Source organism: Hylobates moloch, unplaced genomic scaffold, assembly GCF_009828535.3.
Source record: "Hylobates moloch isolate HMO894 unplaced genomic scaffold, HMol_V3 SCAFFOLD_14, whole genome shotgun sequence".
Lineage (NCBI taxonomy): Eukaryota > Metazoa > Chordata > Mammalia > Primates > Hylobatidae > Hylobates > Hylobates moloch.
Window position 1 is genome coordinate 3,255,596 of NW_026652289.1, and position 24,741 is coordinate 3,280,336.

Genomic DNA, 24,741 nt, shown 5'->3' on the forward strand with positions numbered 1-24,741 from the left:
AGGCTGGTCTCGAACTCCTGAGTTCAAGTGATCCTCCTGCCTCAGCCTCCCAAAGTGCTGGGATTATGGGCATGAACCACTGCACTCAGCAGGCTAACCATTCTTTAAAATGTATATCTGTATTGTATGTACTCTACTGTATGTAGCATATATTTTACAATAAAAATGAAATTGTTTTAAATCACAAAAGCGTTTGAAAAAACAGTCGTCTGGGGACAACTTGTATTTATACACGAAAGACGTCAAATAACGAAAGCCCTGTGATTTTCGAGCAAAAAATAGACAAATAGAAGAAAATAATGAGTACAGAAAGTTCAGGGAAAGGATGTGGAGCCATTATTTTTTCTTTCCTGTATCCTCGAAGAGCCCAGCAAACTGAGTTGGGTTTTGCTGCATTTCTTGGCAAATGCAGAGAAACACCACGAGCTTGCCAAGGGAGGTTGGCATGGGCACTCTGTAAAACGCAAGATCCTCCCAGACCCGGTGGGGGCCAGGAGGGAGCTCTGCCACGCCAAAGAGCTCCCAGCCGAGCCAAGCTTCCCACAGGGACGCAGAAGAAAGGCTGCCAACTGGTACAATTACCAAAGGGGCCGGGAGAGCATCGGGCTAATGTTTCTGCACACAGAAAAGAGAGGAGTTAAGAAGGGGGGTGGGGGAGGAAGAGGAAGAAAAGAGACGTTCTCAGCCTTCAAGTAGACGAATTAGAAAATCAAATCAAATAAAAAAGGAACCAGGAAAGACCACACCTCAAACATCAGGAAATGAAAGTAACGTTCCTCACACCTGTAATCCCAGCACTTTGGGAGGCTGAGGCGGGCAGATCATCTAGGTCAGGAGTTCGAGACCAGCCTGACCAATATGGCGAAACCCCATCTTTATTAAAAATACAAAAAGTTATCTGGGCATGGTGGCAGGCCCCTGTAGTCCCAGCTACTCAGGAGGCTGAGACAGGAGAATAGATTGAACCCGGGAGGCGGAGGTTGCAGTGAGCCGAGATCACACTGCTGCTCTCCAGCCTGGGTGACAGAGCAAGACTCTGTCTCAAACAAAAAGAAAGTAACCTTCCTATGTGTTGGGTTTCCCGCCTCAAGTTGTGGCGAGAGCCACCTCACAGCCCACTGCTTAGGTCTGAGGGTAGCGAGGAGTGAGGGTGACCAGCCGGCCACCCCATCGGGGGATGTCCTGGCTCTGTGTTTTCCAGACTCAATGACCAAGGGCCACAGTAGGAAATAGATTTTCCACCATGATCCAGTGTGTATCGTACATGTGTACCTGTGTGTGTAGCACTGAAGTAAAGGTTGTGAACCAATGTATACTTCCACTCCACTCTATTCTATTCCTTCTTTAAAAATGCTGGTGGAGACCCACAATTCATTTCACGAGCCGCCCATGGGATGTGACCACAGCTGGGAAAAGATCTAAAGGTTTCGATCCTGGGATCTATGCATGAGCTTGCCCCAGCCCACACACTCCCTGAGTGTATGTGAATGTGCCTGTGTGTACACATGTGTGTGTGCATTGCATGTGTGCACATGTATGCATGTATCCGTGTGTGCTCATGTGCATGCATGTGTGCACATGTATGCATGTACGTATCCGTGTGTGCTCATGTGCATGCATGTGTGCACTGTGTGTGCATGTCTGTTGTGTGCATGTGTCTATTGCTCATGAATGTGTGCTCGTGTGTGCATTATATGTGCATGTTGTTATGTGCATGTACGTGTTCAAGTGTGTGTGCTCATGTGTGTGCAGTGTGTGCATGTTTGTGTTATGTGCATGTGTGTATTGCTCATGCGTGTGTGCTCATGTGTGTGCACTGTGTGTGCATGTGTTGTACCTGTGCATGTGTATGTGTTCATGTATATATGCATGCCCATAGGCATGCATGTGTGCATTGTGTATGCATGCTTATGTTGTATGTATGTTCATGTGTGTGCGCCTAGAAATGAGCCCATGTCTTCTGATCATATTTTCAGAGGTGTCCTTGATCCTCCAAACCCACCCCAGTCCATTATGTCACAGAAAAAGAAACCGAGGTCCAGGGAGGCCTCAGTGAGTCAGGGGCTAAGCAGAGGCAGAAATTCCACCTCTTGACTCCTGCTCTGAGCCGAGCACATGAGCCTGTGACTCAGGGCCCCGTCCCTGCTGAGGAGCTCCAGCTGCCGCCTCAGGCCTGTCCGGCCGCCCCAGGGGACCTGCGCTGTATCTGCAGACTGTTTTACAGTAAAGGTTCCCAGGCACTGACTGCATCGGCGCTGCCGGGAATCCTGGGCAGCAGCCCCAGCAGACCCCAGGGCTGGCCTGAGTGTCCTGTGGAGCCAAGCCCTGGGCCCAACACCATCCATGGGGCTTCAACTGCTCAGCTAGCTGTGGTGCACGTGGTACAAGATCCATAACAGCAGGACCCACGGCAGCCCTCAGAGCGATGGCTGGGGGATGGGCGGGCGGGAAAATGGAGCCATGGAAGGATGAGGCCAAGGACCAACCAGTCAGAAAAACCAGAGACCTGCACAGAGCCAGCAGCAGCTGCACCGGAGGCCACAAGAAAAGGGCCCCCAGCACAGGGAGAATTCATGGAGCTCATGAATATTTTAATAGGGCTTTACAGAAAACAGCCCTGGGTACCTGATCCCCAGGTGTCTGATTGCTGGAGTGGCTGCATAATGACCAGCAGGGTATGGAGGCCTGGGGCAGACCCAGTCTCGAAAGAACGGTTGGCTCCTGCTTTGGAAACGGAAGCCTCTGCTGAATTCCACCCTGCCACTGGCCCAGGGGCCTCAGCCTCTGGAGCCCATCTCCTGAGTGTGGAAGGGTGACAGTGACACCTGCCTCCTGCTGCTCCACACCTGGCCCCTGGGCTGCATTCAGTATCAATGAGTGTCGGGCCCAGTCCCCTCTCCTCTTGCTCCGCCTCCTCCTCACAGGGCACCTGTGAGTGGGGCCGCAGGACCCTTCGGAGGATAGCGGAGGGTTCGGATGCTGAGCAGGGAATCACCTGCCACGTGGCTGATCCAATGCAATCATTCTATCAGAATCACTGGACTACACAGGGCCAGGCCCTCAGCCAACCTGAGGGTAAGCCATCACAAGCACCTGCTGTTGGGTGACCTGCAACCAACCGGTTATGTCACTCCCGTCCCACCAGGGCCAAGTGAGACACATTCAGCTGTGGGTAACAGAAAGACCAACCCCAACTGGCTTTTGAAAAACCAGAAAAATCCAGAGATGCTTGGACATGGTTCCCTTCCTCAGGGGTTTCCCCAGCTCTGCCCTCTTCCCTGCATGGGCTTTGCCTGGAGGCTGCCACAGCCCAGGTCTGTGCATGACCATGTCAGCCCAGGAGGGAGAAAGGTCACCTTGCCCACGCTCTCCGCGGGAGGGGAAGCCTCTTCCCAGAGCTGCAGTCACTGTTCCTGCAGCTCGGCGGTCTGGACGGAGTGCCCAACCTGAGTCGGCCTCCATCTAGGGAAGCACCGGGTGCTGACTGCGGGGAGCACCCATCCCTGAACCCACAGTCAGAACAGACGCAATCCCAAAGCAGCGCAGCCACCCCACAGTGGGCGAGATGCTGGAGACAGGAGGCCGGGGACATGATCATGAAGCCCACGTCGGAACAGCATGGACCAAACGATGGTTTCAGCCACATCCCAGTTCCCAGATGTTCCAGACAACCCTCGCATGCGAGACCATCTTGCCTTTGGTGTTCAGATCTCACACATCTGGGTCTATGCATTTACAGATGCCCCCCTGGCCCTTAGGAAAGGCTGGCTCAGCCCACAGCGTGCCCTGGGGTGGCCCCTCCACCCACCTGGCTTGGGCACTGCTGTCGTCTTTTGCAGGTCGCATCTCAGCCTCTCGAGGTCAGCCTCCTCCTTGCCTTGTCTCTCTGCCCCATCCCAGGGCATGGAGCCCTCCCTCAGATCCCTCCCAGGGATGTAACAGGCACCAGGCCTCCCTGAAAGTTTGGGGCCCTTGAAGGGAACTTGATGTGAGCAACCCCTGCTTTCCACGGGGGCTCAGCCTCCTCCTGCCCCAGGAGTGACCTCACCCACAGCAGTGAGAGAGCCCTGAGCATGGCTCTCCCACTCCAAGTCCAGGCTTCAACTACTCAAGAGACAGCCAACATCTGCCTCTAAGTCTTCATTCTCTGCCCAAAATATACCTCTTTGGAGCACGATTGGTTGGGCAAATATCCAAGGACATTTGCAAAACATTCCCATCCACAGCCAGGTGGGCTTTCCCTTTGACCCCCATTAAGAACACAGCATTAGCCAGGCATGGTGGCACATGCCTGCAATCCCAGCTACTCGGGAGGCCGAGGCAGGAGAGTTGCTTGAACCTGAGAGGCAGAAGAGCTGAGATCACACCACTGCACTCCAGCTTGGGCGAAAGAGCAAGACTCCGTCTCAAAAACACAAACAAACAAAAAAAAGGACACAGAACAAGAAAGGCCAGCATTCAGCATTCACACATTCCCCAAGGTCTGTCCTCTTTCTGTGCCTTTATTCTCCTCTCCTATGTTGCTTTGCATTGATTTAAAGTTTTGTAAAATTCCTTTATTCCATCTATTTTGAAAAGTATCTTTTTAAATTTTAGCAGGCATTGCTAACTTAAAGTCTAAATATCTCTCCAGAATAGCACAAAATCCTGGTCATCTTTAAATCCCACCTGACCAATGTTTTAGATCATTTTAAAAGCCCTCCAATAGAAGTCCTTTGGTATGTATCTTTTGTATGCTGTTGGTGAACTTCCGGTTTTTGTGTATCTGAAACATCTTTATTTTGCTATCATTCTCGAGTGATAGTTTAGCTGGATATGTAGGGGACTGATTGTTCTCTCAGCAGTTTGAATATAGTATCCTTCTGTCTTCTGACTATATAACTAACAATGACTTTACTTCAGCACATAGAAAAACTTACTCTATCCCAGGGTTTCTGATGAAAAGCTCAAGGTGCTTATCACTTCCCTCCTCTAACTTGGTGGGACATGAACTCCAAACTTGGTCTTTCTGGGACTAGCCAGATGCTGAAATGTCTGCCCAGCTCTCAGCCTCCAGCTGTTCCTGCTTTCTGGGCTTTCTGGAGTCTTGGCTTGCACATGCAAACTTTAGATATCAGCCAAGGGTTTCAGGGAAATTTGTGCTAGATTTAGGAGCTCCCCTCTCTGTGGCTCCTTTTTTTTTTTTTTTTTTTGGCAGCCTTGAACTCTGGCCTCTGACCTCTCAGCCCAACAAAACTACTGTTCCACTTCAGCCCCATTCCATATGGGGCAGTCTGAAGAAGGACCTCAGAACAAAACCCAGATAAGCATGGCTCCCTTTTTTGCAAGTGTCGTACCTCTTTAGCTTGGGTTTTTTTTTTTTCTTTCATGCTTTATGTCACTTTCCATTGCCTTCAAATAATGGTTGTTTCTATTTTGTCCAGAGTTTATAGTCAGCAGGAAGGTTAGCAAAACTAGCATTTTCCAAGAAACTGGAAGTCCTTGGTCAAGTTGGTTTAACCTGAAATGGTGGCACATAGGGAGTTATAAATTCATCAGAGGGGAGACGGTACCCGCCATGGCACAGCTTCGAGACCAATGGCAGCTTCCCTCCATGTGTTCTCTCCCAGCCTTTTGTTGCTACCTTCTCATTAACCCATGCTTGGAAAGAACAGGTACCTCTTCCAGGTAGTGAGGAAAGAAACATCTGTTGTAAAGAAAACATAACCCACAGAGACACAGATCTGCTAAAACCCATCCACAGTTTACACTACTAAAGGCTTCCAGCCAGGGGCAGTGGCTCATACCTGTAATCCCAGCACTTTGGGAGGCTGAGGCAGGTGGATCACCTGAGGTCAAGAGTTCGAAACCAGCCTGACCAATATGGTGAAACCCCGTCTCTAATAAAAACACAAAAAATTAGCCAGGCATGGTGGCATGCGCCTGTAGTCCCAGCTACTCAAGAGTCCGAGACAAGAGAATCGCTTGAACCTGGGAGGTGAAGGTTGCAGTGAGCTGAGATTGCACCACTGTACTCCAGCCTGGGCGACAGAGTGAGACTCTGTCTCAAAAAAAATTAAACAAATAAAATAAAACAATATAAATGTTCCAGGTCTTCCAAGAACAGAAACATGTCTCCCGGCTACACATGTGCAGAACCATGGAGGTCCCAGAGTGAGCAGACAGTCATCCCCAAATGCAAACATGAATCTGTTCTGTGCAGAAGCTGCCTCCAGCTTTGAAGTAGTGGTTTCTCGTGTCTCCTCATCAGGGATTTGCAGCGACTTGGGCTCCAGTCCCCCCCCAGGTTCCCATGTTTCCCGAGTTGTCTGTTTTCGCTGTACTGATGACGCATCGACCTCTCCAACCATGGCAGTGGCCTTGGAGGACAATTCAAAACCATCAGGCCCTTAAGGACAGGACGCAGATCTCAGCAGGCCCTGTATCATTTGTCACCGCTGTTGCCATTGTTGTTTCAACCTCTACTTATGTGCCGCAGCATAGTAGACTTGGAAAACGACGGAGATTGTTCCATGTATTCTTGTTAATTAGCTACACTGATTTTTATGTGACTGTTTTTCCACTTTCAAATTCCATCCCAGGGGGGAAAAAGTTTCTTGGATCCAGTCCAGCCCTCCTCTGGTGAGATGGTTAACATCTCCACCCCCACAGCCCTGCTCGTGACAGGTGCACACAGGCACAGCCCAGCCCAGGAAGTCACTATCTGATGATACCTTCCCAAAGGTGCACACCTGCGAGGACTCGGAGAAGAGCAGCTTGTTGGCATCTCTGGAAACAAGTGTGAGCCACGGAGCTGAGTTCGGCTCTGAAATCAAAGGGCAAACAGATAATGACGTTGTCCCAGGGAGACTGGCCATGCTTCAGCCAGGCCTCCATGCACCAGGGGTACCTTCCTGCCACCCAGTCGTTCAGAGATGGCCTCCAATGCCCCAGCCAGGAACCCACCTGCATGGAATCAGGCGAGCTCATCCCTCCAGATGCTGCTGCGTGCAAACGGCGACCTTGAGAGAAAGGGCAGAAGGAGAAGTCAAAACACAAGACGGCAGAAGACAAAATCCTCGCGGCTGATGGAGTGAAGAAGGACGCACCAAAAACTATGAGAATCGGCAAGACAAGGGCCACATCCATGCCGTGAATGAAGTGCCCCGGGCGTGCAGAGGAAGGCGTGGGACTACAGAGGCCGCGGTGGTATGGGATGGCTCCTGACCTGCTCCAAATGACAAGCACCGTGTCCACTGCTCCCACTGGGTACCCCAGACATGCCTTCGTCTCGGTCATTGCACTCAGCCTGGCCTCATGTGACCACTGGGTCTTCTCTGCTGGTTCATCCCTATGGTATGGTCACTCACAATTGGTGACAACTGCAGCCCATCCAGGTGGAATTTGTGTGTTTAAGACATCACCACGCACGCGCCATACTCCAATGGAGGCCAAGGATTGCTTCTCCGGCACGCGTGACCCGGTTCAGGGCCTGGCCACTCACCTCCAGCAGGTTTAGCCAAATCAACCCTCCCTCCCAGCTCAAAACGTTTTTGGTTTCTATATTCCAGTCTATGTTCATCAAAGCCTGACCGAGGAGCGTGTGTGGACTCAGCACGAACAAGCTGCCTGACTTTCACCTATTCAGCAGACAGACCAGCAGGGAAGTATCTTTTCTTGTCTTTTTTAGGCAGCCTCAGAAAACTAGAAAACGTAGCTGAAATAATTCCCCCTTTAAAACCCGCCCTGGTGGCGAGCCCACTGTCTTAATTTGACTGCCTCGATAATTAGTCAAACGATATGGGTGCTCCCCCTCGCCGGCGAGCCTCATCTCCACCCGCTTGCATGCTAATTTGCCAAAAAGCTCCAACTGCATTTGCATATTTTTCCATCTAATTTAGCCTGATCACAATTTAGAGCAGGTGCAGCTCCAGCAGGCAGCTTGAGCAATCAGCCAGGCCCCGGTGGGCTGCGCGGGAACTCATTTAAAGGGCCCCTGCCTGTCGGGGCTGGCACAAACCATGCTGCAAGCCCATTCCACACACAGAGGGGTGAGCTCATGGCCTGTGTTGGTCGTCCCCATCAACACTGCCACTTAATGGGCACTACGCACTCAGGACCCCTGAAGGACTGCAAGGGTGCCAGGGAACACCTCTGCCCTTTATGAGCTCAGGCCTGGGACACCTGAGTGGCCACAAGGCCAGGGTACCCATGTGCTGAGCCGTCTGGGGGTCCTGGGGCCACTGCCCAGCTGTGATGAGCAGCAGAGCCTTGATAGCAGCTGCCAGCCCACCCACATCCCCTCGGCGGCAGCCTGCGCCTAGCAGGGCCCTAGGAGGCCCTGGAGCCAGCACGGGAGGAGAACCGGGTGAGCTGGAAGCTCAGCAAATGCCTCGAGGCCAGACGGAGGCCCAGTCGCACTCAGCACTGGCATCTGTGAGCCGCCTGTGTTCACATGTGTCTTGCATTTAGCCCTCGCGGGCATCACCCAGCTGCCAGAAGAGCCTGCCTGCCGTGCCCCCACCCAGAACCCAGGTTTCCCACTGCTCTGCCCACCTGCCAAAGAAGACGGCCCCTGAGACCCCCTTCCCCGAGGGTATTCTGGACAGAACCCCTCACCCTCGCCACTGTGCACGTCCAGACCTGGGCTAACACAGGAGTGGATGCATATCAGGAGTCACAGCATGGAGTGGCAGCAGCTCCAGCAGACGCAAGGCCACCCCTGGGATGCCTCTGATGAGGATGGGGATCCGCCATGGGCAGCCCCAAAATACAAAGTCTCCTACCCAGCTCCAGCCATGGCCTGCCCTGGCTGACACTGGACATTTGCCACCAGCGGCCCACAAACGTGGGTAAGTTCCCTGCAAAAACCAAGTACCTGGGCTCAGCCCACTCACAGGGACACACACACACACTCACACACACAGCCACTCACAGGGACACCACACTCATACACACACACACCTACACACAAGCACTCACAGGGACACCCACACTCACACACACAGGGACAGCCACACTCCCACACACACACACATAACCCCCTTACAGGGTCACATACACACCCACACACAAAACCACTCACAGGGACACCCGCACTCACACACACCCACTCACACACACCCATACACAAACACAGAGACCCCACACACACACACAACCACTCACAAGGACACACACACACCCACTCACACACACCCATACAGAAACACAGAGACCCCACATACACACACACACAACCACTCATGAGGACACCCACACTCACACACACACAGGGACAGCCACACTTACACACACACACACACACACACAGGGACGGACACACACACAAACCACTCATGAGGACACCCACACTCACACCCACTCACACACTCTCACAGGGACACCCACATTCACATACTCACAGGGACAGCCACACTGACACACACAACCACTCAGGGACACTCACACTCATACCCACTCACACGCTCACAGGGACACCCATACTCGTAACACACTCACACATGCACACATACACATTCACTCACACACAGGGACACACACACATGCTCTTACACATAGGGACTCACACACACACATTCATTCACACAGGGACACACACATGCTTATACACATGCACAGGGACTCACACACACATGCTCACATACACCCATTCACGGGACTCACTCACAGGGACTCACATACGTACGTGGACCCTCATACACACACACTCATACACTCACCCCCACTCACAGGGACACCCATACTCACACATTCTCACACGTACACACCCACAGGGATACACATACGCAATGAATATCAAAAACAGTCCCGCCAACCTCAGAGGCTTCCTGAGAGGAACGTGTACAATGGCGTATGTGAAGCGTCCCCAAATGCAAGGACACGGGAACTCAGGGGCGTCATCCATACTTGTCATGGGTGGGACAGTGTCCCCCAAAACATGCGTCTAAGTTCCAAACCCCAGAACCTGGGCATGTGACCTTATTTGGAAACAGAATCTTTGCAGATGTAATTCAGTGAAGCATCAAGCTGAGATCGTCCTGGATGAGAGCAGGCCCTAAACCCAATGGCTGATGTCCTTTAGGGGAAAGGACACAGACGGGAGGGGAAGGCGGAGGCAGAGACTGGAGCTCAGAGGCTTCCACCAACCGGGAATGCTGGAGGAGGTAAGGAAGACTCACCCTGCAGCCTCCAGAGGGAACACGGCCCTGCAGATACCTTGATTTCAGACTTCATGCCTCAGAGTGAATTTCTGTTGTTTTAAGCCAACCAGCTTGTGGTCATTTGTCACAGCAGCCGTGGGAAATTCCCCACAGCACTGCTGGATTCCAGCTGGTTCATTGCAGAAACACCCTTTCTGACAGCCACAGGCAGGGGCAGGCAGGAAGAGTGAGTGAGGGGGCTCAAGGGGAGAGCCGGGACTCCCCGCCTGGCTCCTGGCACAGGCCACACGGCCGCAGGCCACTTACTTAATTGGGTTTCTCATCACCAAGCAGGTAAGAGCACCGCAGCTGCCAGCGCGACCCCTGAGCCAGCTCCTGTGTGGAGTGCAGCCTGGCCCCACACAATCAAAGGCCCAGCACTTCGCCATTACCGGCCATCAGAAATAAGTCAGCCACCAGCTCCTCCAAGGGCAGCCGCAGCCTTTTGTCACCATCAGAGAGCCACTGCCAGGGTCATCGTGGGGTCTCAGTGTTCCTGCGAACGGCAGATGGGATTTGGGGTGTCCTGACTTCCCACCCCAGTCCTCTAGGTCTGACGTGTCTTCCCCAGGGGGCGCCCTGTCCCCTCAACAGCCAGCCATCTGCAATTCTGCGTCAGAGCCTTCGGAAGCCCTGCTCAGAGACCCGCACTGCTCTGGAAACAAGGTTTTTGAGCCAGGATGCTTTTGAAATTGATTTCTCTCACTCCTGGCGGAGGTAAAGGCACAGCGCTCACAGGCTCCCGGGGCAGACAGCTCTGCAGAATAATGAGCCACCCCCTCTCTTCACTGCCCCTCCCTCCCGGTGCCCTTGGGGCGTCCTTGAGCTGCCGCACGGCCCCTCCCTCATACCCGCCCCTCCCTCGTGCCGTCTCTGACGTCTCTGCAGGTGGCACGAGGAATGCCAGGGCCCGGGCAGCTCGATGTCAAAGAGGCTGCTGAGCAGCACACAGGAGGGGGCTCCCCTAAGCTGGAGGGTGGAAAGGGGTCTCTCACGGTCAAGCACAAACCAGACACAGAGGGCAGCCGCGCAATGAAGTAACAGCCCAGAGCTTGGCCATGGCCATGATAGTGGTGTGTGCGTCTTCCTGTGGGCTGTGTGAGTGTATGTTTGTGTAGGTGTGCATGTGGGCATTTGTGCACGTGTAGGTGTTATGTGCTTCTGTGTGTCCGTATGTGTCCACATGTATTGTGTGATGTGTGTGTACATTTGTGTTTGTATTGTGTGTACATGTGTGTTTGTGTGTTGCATGTGTTTGTGTTGTGCATTTGTGTGCACGTGTGAGGTGTGTGAGCATGTTTTGTGTGTTGTGCATGAGTGTGCATGTGTGTTGTGCATGGGTGCACACTGTGCAAACATTGTGCTTCTATGTGCATGTGTGTTCTGTGCATATGGGCACACTGTGTGTGTGTGTGTGCATGGATGCAATGTGTATCTTTCCTTCTGTTCTGTTCTAATGGCAGCAGCCTGCACAGCAGGTTTGGAGCCCACCCACCTTTCCTGCCCCTGCAAACTCAGTCCTTAGCCCAGGGTCTCAGCGGAAATCCCACAGAGCAGGGCCTTCTGGCCTCCCCAGCAGCCTGGGAGCTGACACTGACGGAGCCTTCACCCAGCCCTGCCACGGGTCCCTCCCCTGAAGGGAGACTCCTTTCCCAGCTCCCATCCTGGAGGCCAAGGGCAGAGCGGGAGGCAGGCGCCTGCCCTGTCGAGAGAAGGCCGTCCTGCCCCCAGCAAGCAGCTCCTTGTCCCTCGACCCCTCGGCTCTACTGTTGCCTCCTCCTTCCAAGCTGGCACCGTCTGGCACCTGTGCCTGCATCTCTGTCTCAGCCCCCTCTCAGACAGCTACATGCAGCCTTGGCTGGCAGGACCTCTGACCCTGTGACCCCAACACCGCGTCAGCTGGGGCTGCCTGCCAGGGACACTTCCCGCCCTGCCCCACTCACAGGCCTCTGCGGATGTGGGCGGGACGGGGGCTGCTCCTCACAAGGGGCTTCCTAGGAAGAGCTGACCTGGGCCGGAAGCCGGGGACTGACGTCATTCCGCACGGAGGAGACCCCGCCAGAGGCCCCGGGGACCCCAGCACAGCCCTGGCCTTCCAGACAGTGACGCCTCCTTTTTCAAGTGATTTTACACACAAGCAAATGAAACCCCAAAACTGCTTGTGGTAAAGAAACACCGCCGGCTTCCAGCACAGCTTCTGTGTCTTCCCATCTCAGTCTCCCCTGCTGGGCACTAGCTCCCCAGGGGTCAGGGTGGGTCTCCCACAGCTTGGCAGCACGCAGCCCAGAGGCTCCCGGAGCCAGGCCCTCTGTGGATGTTTGCTGCGGCCGCTTCCCACTGTCTTAAAGAGTGAAGGTGACCTTTAAGGCTGAGGTTCGGCAAGTCTCCTGCGGCCAAGGTCTCGCCGGCCAGGCAAGTCCTCTGCTGCCACCTGGTGGTAAGTGTGAGGCACGCTGGTGATGATTGAAAGGAACTGGGGGCTGGAGGCTCCCTGCGGGCACTCGGTCTCCCTGCTTCAGCCGACTGGCAAAGACGGACATTGAATACTCAGAGGGGTTGATAGATCTGCCCAAAGTCACCCAGCATGTCACCAGAAGAAAGGGACCAGTGCCTCAGGCTTCCTCAGCGCCTCCCAATTTTCACATTATGTGTGACATTGCAGTAATCATCTGCCCAGTGGTGCTGAGTCCTGGCTTTGGGGTCAAACAGACAGGGTGCACCTGGCCCAAGCCCTCACCAGCTGGGGACACCAGGCAGGTGACTCCATTTCTAAGCCTGGGTGTCCTCAGCTAACAATAGAAACAGGCTACAGGCTGCTGTGCAGGCTGCGTGAGAATTGCCGTTACCAGCGCAGCAGGCACAAGGCCTGGCATACAGCAGGTGCTCCATTAATGCTTTTCTTGCTGCTGCTCATAATGATGATGACAATGATACTAATGACAGTGATGCCCAAGGTGAAAACGGGAGCAGAGGAGAGCGTGGGTCATTCTTACTCCAGAGTCCAGTGTCCCGAGCAGTGGGATGAGGAAGAGCCTCCCTGGAGATCTAGAAGCTGAGCCTCACGACTGGAGAGGCAGCTTCCAGTGACACTTCTCTCCCCCGCTGCCCCAACCTGAGGAGGCGCCGCCGTCCCACAGCATCTCCCACTTGCACCTGATCATAGGGCTCACCTGGAGGCACCAAAAGCCCAGCTCCCTGGACTCTGCCCCTCCAGACTCTAAGTCAGTGGGTGTGAGCGGGGCCCAGGAGTCTGTAATTGCAATTCACTGCAGGTGGTTCTCCCAGCCTGGCAGGCTTGGGAAGTACTGGCCAATCCCATCTTTCCACGATGGCCATGTGCCCTGGAGTGAATGGGGCTGGACACTGGCACGCAGAGCTCTCTGAATTCAACCTGAATGCATACCAGGGAGCAGTGGGGCAGTCAGACCACAGGGGCCTCGGATGCCAGGCCACACAATGGGAAGCGGGGGAGAGGTGATCAGAGCCTCAGCCCTCAGAAGGCCAGGCGAGGGGGAGGGAGGCCCAGAGGGCAGAGAGCTGGCAGCAGCACCCACGGAGAAGGCTGGTGTGAGTCCCAGGCCTAGCACCGGGTGGCCAGAGGCGAGCCTGGAAAGGAGGCAAGGGGAGCAGGCATCCTGCCGGCTTCAGAAGCTCTCCAACCGCAGCCCATGGGACCCGTGTGGGTAGAAGCAGCCACCAGGGAGCCTTGGCAGCTGCTCAGACTCCAGGAAAGTGGCTGGGCACCATGGCCAGAGCTGCGCCCTGCATTAAAGCTCACATCCATGTGGCCTCCTGCCCTGGGGGGGGGCGGGCGTGGTGGGGGTGGAATCTAGCGACTCACCTGTGACTCTGAAGGGGTCTTGGGTGCAAAGCAGCCCCAGGCCCCAGCACAGGCAGCTCCTGAGCCTGGGCCCATTGAGATGACTTCAGGGTGGGAGCGTAAGTCTCCAGGCCTTGCCATTGGCTGGCTGGGGCCTTGCACAAGTCCTCGCTGAGCCTCTGTCTCATCTGGACAAGGTGGTGATGAGGCTGCTGTCAGATGACCGTCAGCTTGGTGCCTGCAGGGAGTCCGTGTGACCTTGACCTCACAGTAGCCATGGTGACAGTGAAATCACCTGGGCGGCCCTTGCAAGGAGGGCTGTTCCAGAATAGGCCCCAGGGTGGGAGGAGAGGAGATAGGGGCTGCGGCCAGCCTGGGATGGAGCCAGGCTCTGGGCCCTGTCGGGACAATCTCTCAGGCGTATCTAGCCCACCCCAGGCCAGAGGGGAAGCAGCCCCAGGCCCCTGTGTTTAAGAACTGCCCTGGTGGGGTGTGATTGGAGAGCCGAGGAAGGATGGCATCAGGAGGCCCCAGGAGGGGAGATGGGAGGGGTCACGCTGCATGTCTTAGAGCCAGATGAGATGAGAGCCGCTCCCCCCACCCCCTCCAAGTCCTTCCTGAGCCTGTGCTGCTGGAAGACCCAACTGGGGGAGCAGAGGAGATCAGACAGCCCACCAGCCAGGGGCAGTTCTGCCTGGGCTGGCCCTGGTGCTCCGTGTGACTCTCCAAGGAGCCTGATCGAGGATCTGGTGAACCACCCATGGGCCTTGCAGACTCTGCCAAGGCCGAGCCGAAGGCCATGTCTTCGGGCCTGAATGCATTGGTTCCTGCAGCTGCAGCTCCAACGGCAGACATAGATGCTGCTGGGTCCTGCAGGCCGGGAGTCCAAGGTCAAGGGGCGGCAGGGCCGGTTCCTCTGGGGCCTCTCTCCTTGGCTTGCAGACAGCGTCTCCTCCCTGTGCCCTCACGGGGTTGTCCCTCTGTATGTCTGTGTCCTCATCTCCTCTTCTTACAAGGACACCGGCCAGATTGGGCCAGGGCCCACCCCAGTGACATCAATTTAATCAAAGCCCCCACCTCCAAACACAGTCCCATTCTGAGGCTCTGGGGGTAGGACCCCATATAATTTTCAGGGAGTCACCTTCCAGCCCCTAACAAGGTCCAGGCAGGACCTGCAGTCAAGCAAGACTACAGGGGTGAGTGACAGCTCCATTCACTGTGCAGCCGGTGAATGGACGGGACCCCGAGCTACCAGATGTTGGGGTGGGCCCGCCTCCCTGCAATGGCTGCCAGGCTGTGCAGAGCAAAGGTGTCCTCTCAGCTGGTCCGGGACAGACCCAGGAGGAGCAGGGAGCCCCAGACACCCCGATTTTCAAAAACATCCAGCCCCAGCCCCAAGGCACAGTGGGTCATTGTTGTTGCCAACCACAGTGCACCCCCTTCTGTACAAATGGGGACTCAATGGCACAACAGCCGGGCAGGTCCTGTGTGGATGTGTGGTGTGTGTGGATGTGTGGTGTGTGTGGATGTGTGGTGTGTGGTGTGTGTGGGGTGTGTGTGTGTGTGGGAGTGTTGTTTATGGTGTTGTGGATGTGTGATGTGTTGTGTGGGGTGTGGTTGTATGGGGTGTGTGGTGTGTTGTGTGTGGGATGTTGGTGTGTGTGTTGGGATGTGTGGTGTGTGTGGAGTGTGTGGGGTGTGTGGTGTTGTGGTGTTGTGTGTGTGGGATGTGTGGTGTGTGTGTGGATGTGTGGTGTGTGGGGTGTATGGTGTGTGTGTGTGTGATGTGTGTGGTGTGTGTGTGTGTGTGTGGTGTGTGTGTGATGTGTGGTGTGTGTGTGTGTTGTGATGTGTGGTGTGTGTGTGTGCTGTTCAGTGGCCGTGGCACGTGCTGTCACTGGGCGTCACAATGGCCGCCCACGCTAATGCCTGTTGCTGACTTTTTGAAACCCCGGTGTGGTATCTGCGTTCTCCCGGGTGGAGGCTGCGCCCCCGTGGTCGTCCCGCTGGTGCCGTCAGGGTCCCGGTGCCTTCGGCCTCCGGGGTCGAGGGCGCTTTACTTGGCTGAGGGCGCTGGCAGGGCCCACCCGCCGTGGACTCTGCTTCCCCTCGGGTGCCCTCTGGCCCCCTCGGTGAGCGCAGCAGGCAGCCAGGGCCCCCCAGGCCGAGTCTCCCTCCCCGTGGCGGGGTCTGGCATGGCCGCCCAGTGTCTGGTCCCGGGAGGGGACAGAGCGAGCTTCCGCCTCCTGCTTGGGGCCACGATGGGTTGCCCAGGGGAAGCTGCCGAGTTCCAGCTCCTCAAAAGCACGAGTGCCCTTAAAGCCCAGCCCCGAAGACAGCAGGACAGCCCCGCGGACCCCCGAGAGAACAGGACGGCCCCGCGGACCCCCGAGAGAACAGGACGGCCCCGCAGAAGGAGGCCAGGGCTGGCGTCCCGTCCCCGGTGCCGGTGCCGGCGCTGACAGAGAAAGGAGCCCGGCCTCCCTCCATTCCCTGCAGCCCCTTCCAGGTCCCTCCCCGCCCCCAGCTCTCGGAAGCGCTCCCCAGTACCTTTCCCATCAGAGGCTCTGCCCCCAAAACCCTCTCCTTCCTGCCCAGTGTGGAGGGAGGCGCTTGAGCTCAGGAGAAGGACGGGACGCAGGCGACCCCATCATTCCGAGGCCGCCGGGTCCAACCCTAGCAGGAGACCCCGCTGTCCTCCCTCCCGGCGCCGCCCTCGCGCCCCTCGCGCCCCTGATGGAGACAGCACCAGCAGACGGCGGGTTGCTTGTATCACCTGCTCTTTATTGATTGCCGCGGGCTGCGCTCTCATGGGCGATCCATGTCCCCAAGAGCGGCACTACATAGAGGGGTTGGAGAAAGACGGTCTGAGAGAAGAGGCCGCCAGAGCCCAGGCGCACAGAAGCCCCGGCCCCACGGGCCTCACGCGCCCCGGGAGGTGTGGGCAGGGCCCGCCACGGAGGGAGGCTGCAGGTGTGTCGGGAGGCACCTGGCCGGAGGTCACCCCCTCCTTCTGGACCCTCAGCAGAGTTGAGGCGCCCGCACCCCAGGGGAGCCAGGCTGCTATCTAAAGGAGTGTGAGGTGCGGTCACTTCCGCCACTGGCCGGTGTCGGGGTCTGGGACACCCTGAGACCCTGAGCTCTCCTGGCTGCTCTCTCAAACCCTCATTCCATGTGAGAAAGTGGAAAGGAAAAACAGGGAAGCAAAGGAAGACAGACACCTCGCCCTCAGGGTGCTCCCCCCATGATGGGCTGGGGCTGCAGGGGAGCCAGCCGAGGCCATGCCTGCTTAGGACGAGGGAGCTGAGGTGGGCTTCTCCTCCCGCGACACGGGGATGGCTCGCTCGCCATGGGTGGCATCCAGGCCAGTCTGGATCTTGGGGCCACAGAAGGTCAGCATGCCATCGGCGGACAGGGAGCAAGAGAGGGCCGACTGGTCCACGTTGGACGGCAGGCGGTAGCGGCGGTGGAATTCACGGGAAATGTAGCCGTGGTCATCCTGGAGAAGGTGGGGGTGCACAGTCAGAGGGGCCGTGGTGCAGGTGGCCCCCTCACCCCCATGCCAGAGAAGCTGCCCCAGCCGCACCGACTGCAGAAGGTGGCGAGCCTGCGGGGGCTCTCACAGGGGCCGGGTGCAGCCGGCGCATCCCATGGCCAGGCCCCCTGGGATTTACGGATTCATGCCCCCGCCTCTCTGGACCTCAGCCTGGCCCCGTGGCCACTTGCCAGGCTATTCCCTGCATGCGGTTCTCTCTTCACGCTCCATGGCTTCACTCCAAAATTGCAGGATCATTCCGTACCAGGCCCCGCACCTCAGCCAGGCTTCCCCTGCCAGACCCCGCAGGACTGCTCCAGCCCAGGTCTCTGCAGCCCTACCTAACGTGGCCAGACAACCCACACGCTTCCATGTCCCCTGGACGCCCTAAACCACAGACTCAGCTCCCTGGGCTGACCCCCTCCTCCACTGGGTGCAAAGACCAAGAGCTGGGAGCTCAGGAAGCATTTTCCAGGCTGTGCTGGGGCTAAGTGGGGGCTTTACTGGGCCCAGGCGAGGGAGGGGCAGCACATGAAGAGGTCAGGGTTCACCCCGCAGCACTGACCTCTCCAGCCATTGAAAGAGGACCCCGGCCAAAAGAAACCAAGACTTTGGCTAAGAGTTCCACCTTCCAGCCCCACTCTGCTCTCCAGCCCCTGCGGGACACTGTCCATCTGTGACAGTCCGTGAGCTCTTCCCGGCCCCGCCAGGAGATGCAGGTCACCAGGGCTCCAGTGCCATGGCTCCCTCAACACCACGGAGACGGAGGCCTCCACCCGGGCAAGAGCGGGGCATCAGGGTGACTGTGGGGAGAAGCTCCCGTCCCACCTGCCCGGTACTAGCTGTGGGACCCAGCAGGCTGAGGACCCCCTTGTTCCCCAGCCGTGCCCTGGAATAATGACACTGGTCCCAAAGGGCTGCTGTGAGGCGAAGGTGCCAATGCCTGTAAAGCATTACAAGCAGATGCAGCTATGCCGTCGGGGACTGGCCTTCCTCAGGTAGGGTTCATGTGAAGATGTACATTGGCTAGGAGGCGGCCACCCGGGGCACTCCCACTTCCTGGGGTTCTTTCTAAGAGCACCCTGGCATCGAGGTGACAGGGATGGAGCTGGCGACGGCTGGGTGCAGCCCGGGAAGGGACCCTAACCTGGATCCCTGAGCCACATTAACTCAGGAATGGTGACCTCTGTCTCTGGGAGGGGCTGGCTGTGCTCAGGTGGGCATGGCCCCTCCCTTGGGGAAAAGCTAGGCCTGATTCTGGGGCCCCCGGAGAGCGTTCCTCTCCCAGGGTGGAAGGCCTGGTGCAGGTGCGCAGGCCCGGTCGCGTCCGCAGTGACTCCCTTGTCCTCGCGCCCACCTCGCCCCCCTCTCCCACCTCTCAGCCTGGGCTCACCTGGCGCTCGTTGTGCTTTCCGTGGATCTCCACAAAGTCGTCCTGCACCTTCACGGTGAGGTCCTCCGGGGAGAAGTGCTTCACATCGAGGAAGATGAGGAACTTGTCCCGGTCGGATCGAACCTGAAACCCAAATGTGCCATGTGGAGCTACCCGGAGGGTGCTGTCCCTGCTGGGGTTGGCAGAGACAGGGCGGATCCCGGTTATCAGAACAGAGATGCTTCGGTCACCTGCCGGCCTCTTCTCCCACACACCAAGTGGGGCAGAGCTTTCGGGGGTCTGTGACTGTCTCCTGGACAGACAAGCATGACCCTCGACCTGTCTCTAAACCCTCAGGGCCAGCTGAGGGGCTGAATGCTACTGGTGGGCCGGCTGGTTGTTTGGCTATGGTCAGGTGGCTGGTTATAGATCGGTTGGCTGGTTATGGGCTGGCTGGCTACTGGTTACGGTAGGAGGGGTCGTTATGGGTTGGTTGGCCCATTAGGGTCAATCGTCTGGCTGGTGATGCTTGGCTGCCTGTGGAATGAGGTCACTGCCCTTGGTGTCATGCTGTCTATAGAAGCGGCCGGAGCCTGCTGACAGCCTGCGCAGCTGCCGCTCCAAAAAACACTTCCACATGCTCCCTCTCGCTGCCCTGGCTCAGCCTCGGCTCCCTGAGGCATTTTGTGCCCTGGCGTTGATGCCTACTGCAGCAGCCCTGGGAGGACCCTGTTTATTAGGTGCTGGGTGGGACTCAGGCCCTCCAGAACAGCAGAACCCGCACCGCTCACCCGTGGCTCAGAGAGGAGGCCTGTGGTGAGGGGGGCCCATTGCCTGTCCCTTTGGCCTTGGCAGGGCACCTAAGAAAACTTGCCAAGAGCTTTGCTGGCCGTGGGCAGGCCGAGCTCATCGGAGGAGGTGCTAGGAACCCCCTGCTCTCTGGCTTTCAGGACTGTGACCCCCACCTGCTCCCAGGTCTCCGGGACTCAGGAGACCAGTGGAACCCGGGAGCTCGCATTCGCCACCACGCATGCCTGCATGGGCTGCTCTTGGGATTTCCAGTATGTGGCTGGTGCCTTACAAAGCACACATGGGTCATGAGCTGATGGAGGAAAACAAAGGTGGATTCAGGCTGCTCCCTTGTCCAACCTCTCCAAGCTCTGCTGCGTGGCTGCAGTGGGGACACAGGCTCTCGCCCAGCCTCTGCAAGGGGATGAAGTAGGGTGAGACCACCTGCCTGACGGAGCAAGACCAGAGTCCATCGCTCTCCACCCACCAAGGCCAGCGAGGAGAGGCCAGCACCACGGGCCACGTCTTACCTCAGAGATGCCGGAGTCCAGCACGGTGCGGAAAAGGGACTGGCGGTAGTAGGGGCTGATGGTGGACGACAGGAAGGGCAGCAGGTCATACTCAAAAAGGCCCTCGCCAAAAAACTGGTCGAACAGCCGGCTGGGGTAGAAGGGCCCCAGAGTGCGCTTGAACCAGGGGTGCTGGATGGTCACGTCCATGTTCAGCTTTGGTACCACGGGGACCTGGAGGCTGGCAGGAGTCAGCGGGGCCTCTGGGCAGCGCAGTGTGGAGCTAGGGCCGAGCCCTCCCTATATATGCCGCCAGCAGAATGGAGGCATTAAGGGATTTCTCTGGAAAGGCATGAGCTCATGAAGAAGGCTGCTCAGTCAGCAGAAACGTGGCTGAGACAAGTGCCCGCCCCCAGCCCCAGGAGGGGCTGCATGGACTGTCCCCGAGGCCTGGACTCAGCTGAGGCCCGCCTGGGCACCCTGGGGCTCCTGAGAGGGCAGAAAACCCAAGGAGGAGCATGTGCCCCACACTCGCCTGGGGTGACAATGGAGCTTCTCATCTCCCAGTTACTGGGCGGACGCTATGTGCCAGGGACCACGCTAGTTCTCTGCACACCTTGTCCTGCCTGGGTGGTCCTCATGGTCGCCAGAGGAGGGAGAGCCCACACCCCCATTAGACACAGGGGTTAGACACATCGTCCTCAGAGTCTCACTGCGCCTGGGCAAGAGTGCGCTGGTTTCCAAAGCGGAGTGCGTCTGTGAACCCCCATTACACTCACCACTTGTTAAAACTCCTGGAGTTGCTTGTTAAAACTCCTGGAGAAGAAGCTGAAAGGTGCCATAATTCCAGCACCTGGGGGAGCCCTGTAGAGTTTCATGCTTGTCCTCCAGGGGTCTGCGTGCCTCCAACAGGAAGACGGGCGGCTGTGCGCAGATGAGAGTGCCACGTGGTGAGCTTCCCTCTGCGGCCCACCCTGGACGCCCAGCCCCATGGCCATCGTCCCCTTGATGTAACGCCTCAAGCGTTACGCCTTGTAATGATGTAACGCCTCGATGTAACGTCACCACGTAACGCCTCAAGCCTCCGTGGCATGACCTGCCATGGCTGTTGAGTGGGGCTGCTCCTGTCAGGGTGGCGACATGTCCCCATGTCCCTGTCACCCATGCGGTACCACCACCCACATGATCCTGTTATCCACAAGTCCTGGTGATTATCTTGCTCCTCGACTCATGGCCCTGTCCAGTTCTCACTAAGTGTCCAGGCACTCCTGGTTTTGTTTGTTTGTTTTTGAGATGGAGTCTTGCTCTGTCGCCCAGAGTGGCGCCCAGATCATACAGTGGTGCGATCTCAGCTCACTGCAACCTCTGCCTCCCAGGTTCAAACAATTCTCCCACATCAGCCTCCTGAGTAGCTGGGACTACAGGTGCCCGCCACCACACCTGGCTTTTTTTTTTTTTTTTTTGTATTTTTAGTAGAGACAGGTTTTCACCATGTTGGCCAGGCTGGTCTCGAACTCTTGACCTCAGGTGACCCACCTGCCTTGGCCTCTCAAAGTGTAGGATTACAGGCGTGAGCCACTGCACCCGGCTCACTCCTAGTTTTAAGTCTTTTGATATTTTGGGGTAAAGTGGCCCTGGGGAGCATGGTCCTCCCCCACATCCCCCCTGCCAGCCTGGGAACAGGCCGTGCCCCCTCTCCCGGGCTAGCTTTTCTAGTGTACGGTCCAGGCTGCGGGAAGTTGCTTGGTTCTCTTTGGGCCTCCCAGTTCCTGCTCAGCCTCTAACAGATTCATGTGTGTGGAGTAAACACACACCCAGGACACTCCTGGGCTTTGCAAACTCATCTCCAGCCCATGGGCTCAGAAGGCCATGAAAGGTCAGATGCCCCAGGGTATGCGGATCAGACCTGACACATCCCAGATGGGATCAGGGCTGAAAGGGGGGCTCCGAGGCGTGCTCCACGGGGCACCTCCATCATGAGCAGCACCCAGCACCAGACCCTTCCTCCTGCATTTACAGCCCTGTCCGGGGACACAGGATCCCAAAAAATCCTGAAATGACAACTTTTGCCCTGCAAGGTTATAATTCCAGAGGAGTGATTCCCTAGGGTGCCAAATTAAGGTGCAGATAGGAAACGCTGCGAGAGTGATGGGTGCCTTCCCCAAAAGCCTACACCAGGCCTCTGCCTGTGGGTCCTCAGAGCCACCCTGTGAAGCAGGTCCCAGCATCATTCCCGCTTCACAGACCAGGAAATGGGAGCTTAGAAGGTTAAGCCGCATGCCCAGGTCACTCGGCTTGGAAGAAGGGCTTAAAGCCACCTTTCCAGTCTGGGGGTCAACATCCAAGCAGTGGCAGGGTCTGGGTGAGGCAGTGGGCGGCCCCACTGTGCTGGCTACCTATTCCTGGGGCACAGGGAGGGGGAAGAAGAGGCCGTTGGGATGGAAGCCAGCATGCAGCTTGGGCCCGGGGAGGGTCGAGCCGGGCAAGGCGCACGGTCAGTGCTGGGCGGAGCCATGGTGGAGCTTGAAGCAAAAGGAGAAGGCTGTCGTCCTCATCCTGCCTTTATGTAAAATGTTGACTGTTTGTCCACCACAAATTTTTTGCATCCATTTTGATTTACTTATTTATTTATTTTATTTATTTATTTTTGAGATGGAGTCTCGCTCTGTCGCCCAGGCTGGAGTGCAGTGGCACAACCTCCCAGGTTCAAAGGATTCTCCTGCCTCAGCCTCCCGAGTAGTTGGGATTACAGGCACACACCACTACACCCAGCTAATATTTATATTTTTAGTAGAGATGAGGTTTCGCCATGTTGGCCAGGCTGGTCTTGAACTCCTGATCTCTGGTGACCCACTCGCTTCAGCCTCCCAAAGTGATGGGATTACAGGCGTGAGCCACTGCGCCCGGCCCATTTTGATTTTTTTAAACATTGCATCAAAACATGATTTAAACATCAGGACATTGATGGCGGTGTTTTTAGTGCCCCTAACACTTGGCAGGGAGGGAGGAGCTGCGCTGTCCTTCACAGCTGGCCCTGCATATGGTCAGTCAAACAGTGGAGACTGCAGGCTGAGGAGGCAGCTGAGGCACCAACCTGGGGCTGAGCACCAGCCTGGTCCTATGGACTGCACAGCTCTGGGCGCCAAGGCTGAGGCAAGGTCCACACGGGGCAGAGCGAGATCCAGGCACTCACACCTCTTGCGCCCCTCACCACATGCTGTAGGGCCTGGCGGCTCAGAGGCCGCCATGGGACGTCGAGGCTCCTGCCACAGGGTTGGCCGGGCCTGCAGGGGCCTTCTGAGGGAGCCAGCGCCTGAGTCTGCACAACAGAAGCAGGAAGGCCTGGACCAGGGGACAAGGAGGGCTCTAGGGCCCTAGGGGCCTTTTCAAACCCCGAGTTTAGGTGTTGTATTAGTGTCTTGTGGCTGATGTACCAATCACAGACTTAGTGGCTTAAAACAATACAAATGTTCTCTCACAGTTCTGGAGGCCACAAGTCTGAAATGTATCTCATTCAACTTAAAGCAAGACACCGGCAGGGCTGGCTCCTTCTGGAGGCTCAGGGGAATGTTTCCTGCCTTCTCCCTCGTCTCGAGGCACCTGCCTTTCTTGGCTCGTGGCCCCTCCTCCACCTTCAAAGGCAGTGGTGGGCGGTGAGGTCTCTCCCATCACATCCACCTGGCAATTACGCTCTCAGCCCACTTGGATAATTCAGGATCACCCCCACCACATCTCAAAGCCAGCTACTTTCAGGAGCCTTAACCCCTGCTCGCTGGCCCGGAGCCTGCCGTGCAAATATCCTCACTCAATTGATCCACACTGGTCGAGTCCTGTCTCTTAACGCTGTGTTTAAACAAAGTCCCTGCTTTTGTGGAGCTGATATTCTCTTGGGTAAAGACAAGCAACAAACAAATAAACAAGTAAATGCACGCTGAGGTCAGTGCATCCGCCTGCCAGAGCCCTGCGCCATTCGCCTGGATTCTGGGGAAACAAGATCCTTTTGCTCTGGACCTGGGCTCCTCCTGACATTTGTGTTGAAGATGCTGCCTCAAAGCCACAGTGTGCAGGTGGCGGGCAGGGGGAGGTGACGGCCAGTGCACTGAGGGATATGATGTCTGTGGAAAATGAAAAACCAGAATGAAACCAAACACAAGTGAGTGTTCTTTTCCTGATTCCCAGCCACTGTCCATGCAAATCATGTCAGCACAAAATCCGCCTCCCCTTTTGCTGGGCTAAGTTCTAGCAATTGCTGCATTCATAGCAGTTGATTCTCGAGGTAGGGATGTTCTATAAGCTGCTGTGAGCACTGAATTAGTGATGCCTGGACTGCTGAACTATGGCTCCCAGGGGAGACACAGGGTTAGGGTCCTGTGAGCCTCTGGTCCCAATGTTCTCATCAGCTGAGCAATACATCATTTGTCTTACGAGTGTTTCTGTGTAAAGATGCTTTACTGAGGCCGGGCATGGTGGCTCACGCCTGTAATCCCAGCACTTTGGGAGGCCAAGGCGGGTGTATCACCTGAGGTCAGGAGTTC

At 56.5% G+C, this 24,741-nt stretch overlaps 1 protein-coding gene across 6 annotated transcripts in view; it reads right to left on the bottom strand.

The window, feature by feature from the left end:
- Positions 1–16,764: 16,764 nt before the first annotated feature.
- CRYAA (crystallin alpha A) overlaps positions 16,765–24,741 on the bottom strand; it is a 58,594-nt gene continuing 50,617 nt past the window's right edge. For 3 of the 6 annotated variants that reach the window (XM_032175501.2, XM_058427656.1, XM_058427658.1), the window contains 4 exons: positions 20,986–21,130; positions 20,228–20,506; positions 18,930–19,052; positions 16,765–17,500 (listed from right to left, as the gene is read on the bottom strand). In XM_032175501.2, the coding sequence (XP_032031392.1) occupies positions 17,291–17,500; positions 18,930–19,052; positions 20,228–20,416 (522 nt within the window). In that variant the 5' untranslated portion in view covers positions 20,417–20,506; positions 20,986–21,130 and the 3' untranslated portion in view covers positions 16,765–17,290. Of the gene's footprint in view, positions 17,501–18,929; positions 19,053–19,159; positions 19,238–20,227; positions 20,549–20,985; positions 21,131–24,741 lie in introns of those variants that run through there. The other 3 variants (XM_058427657.1, XM_032175502.2, XM_058427659.1) reach the window with 3 other exon arrangements.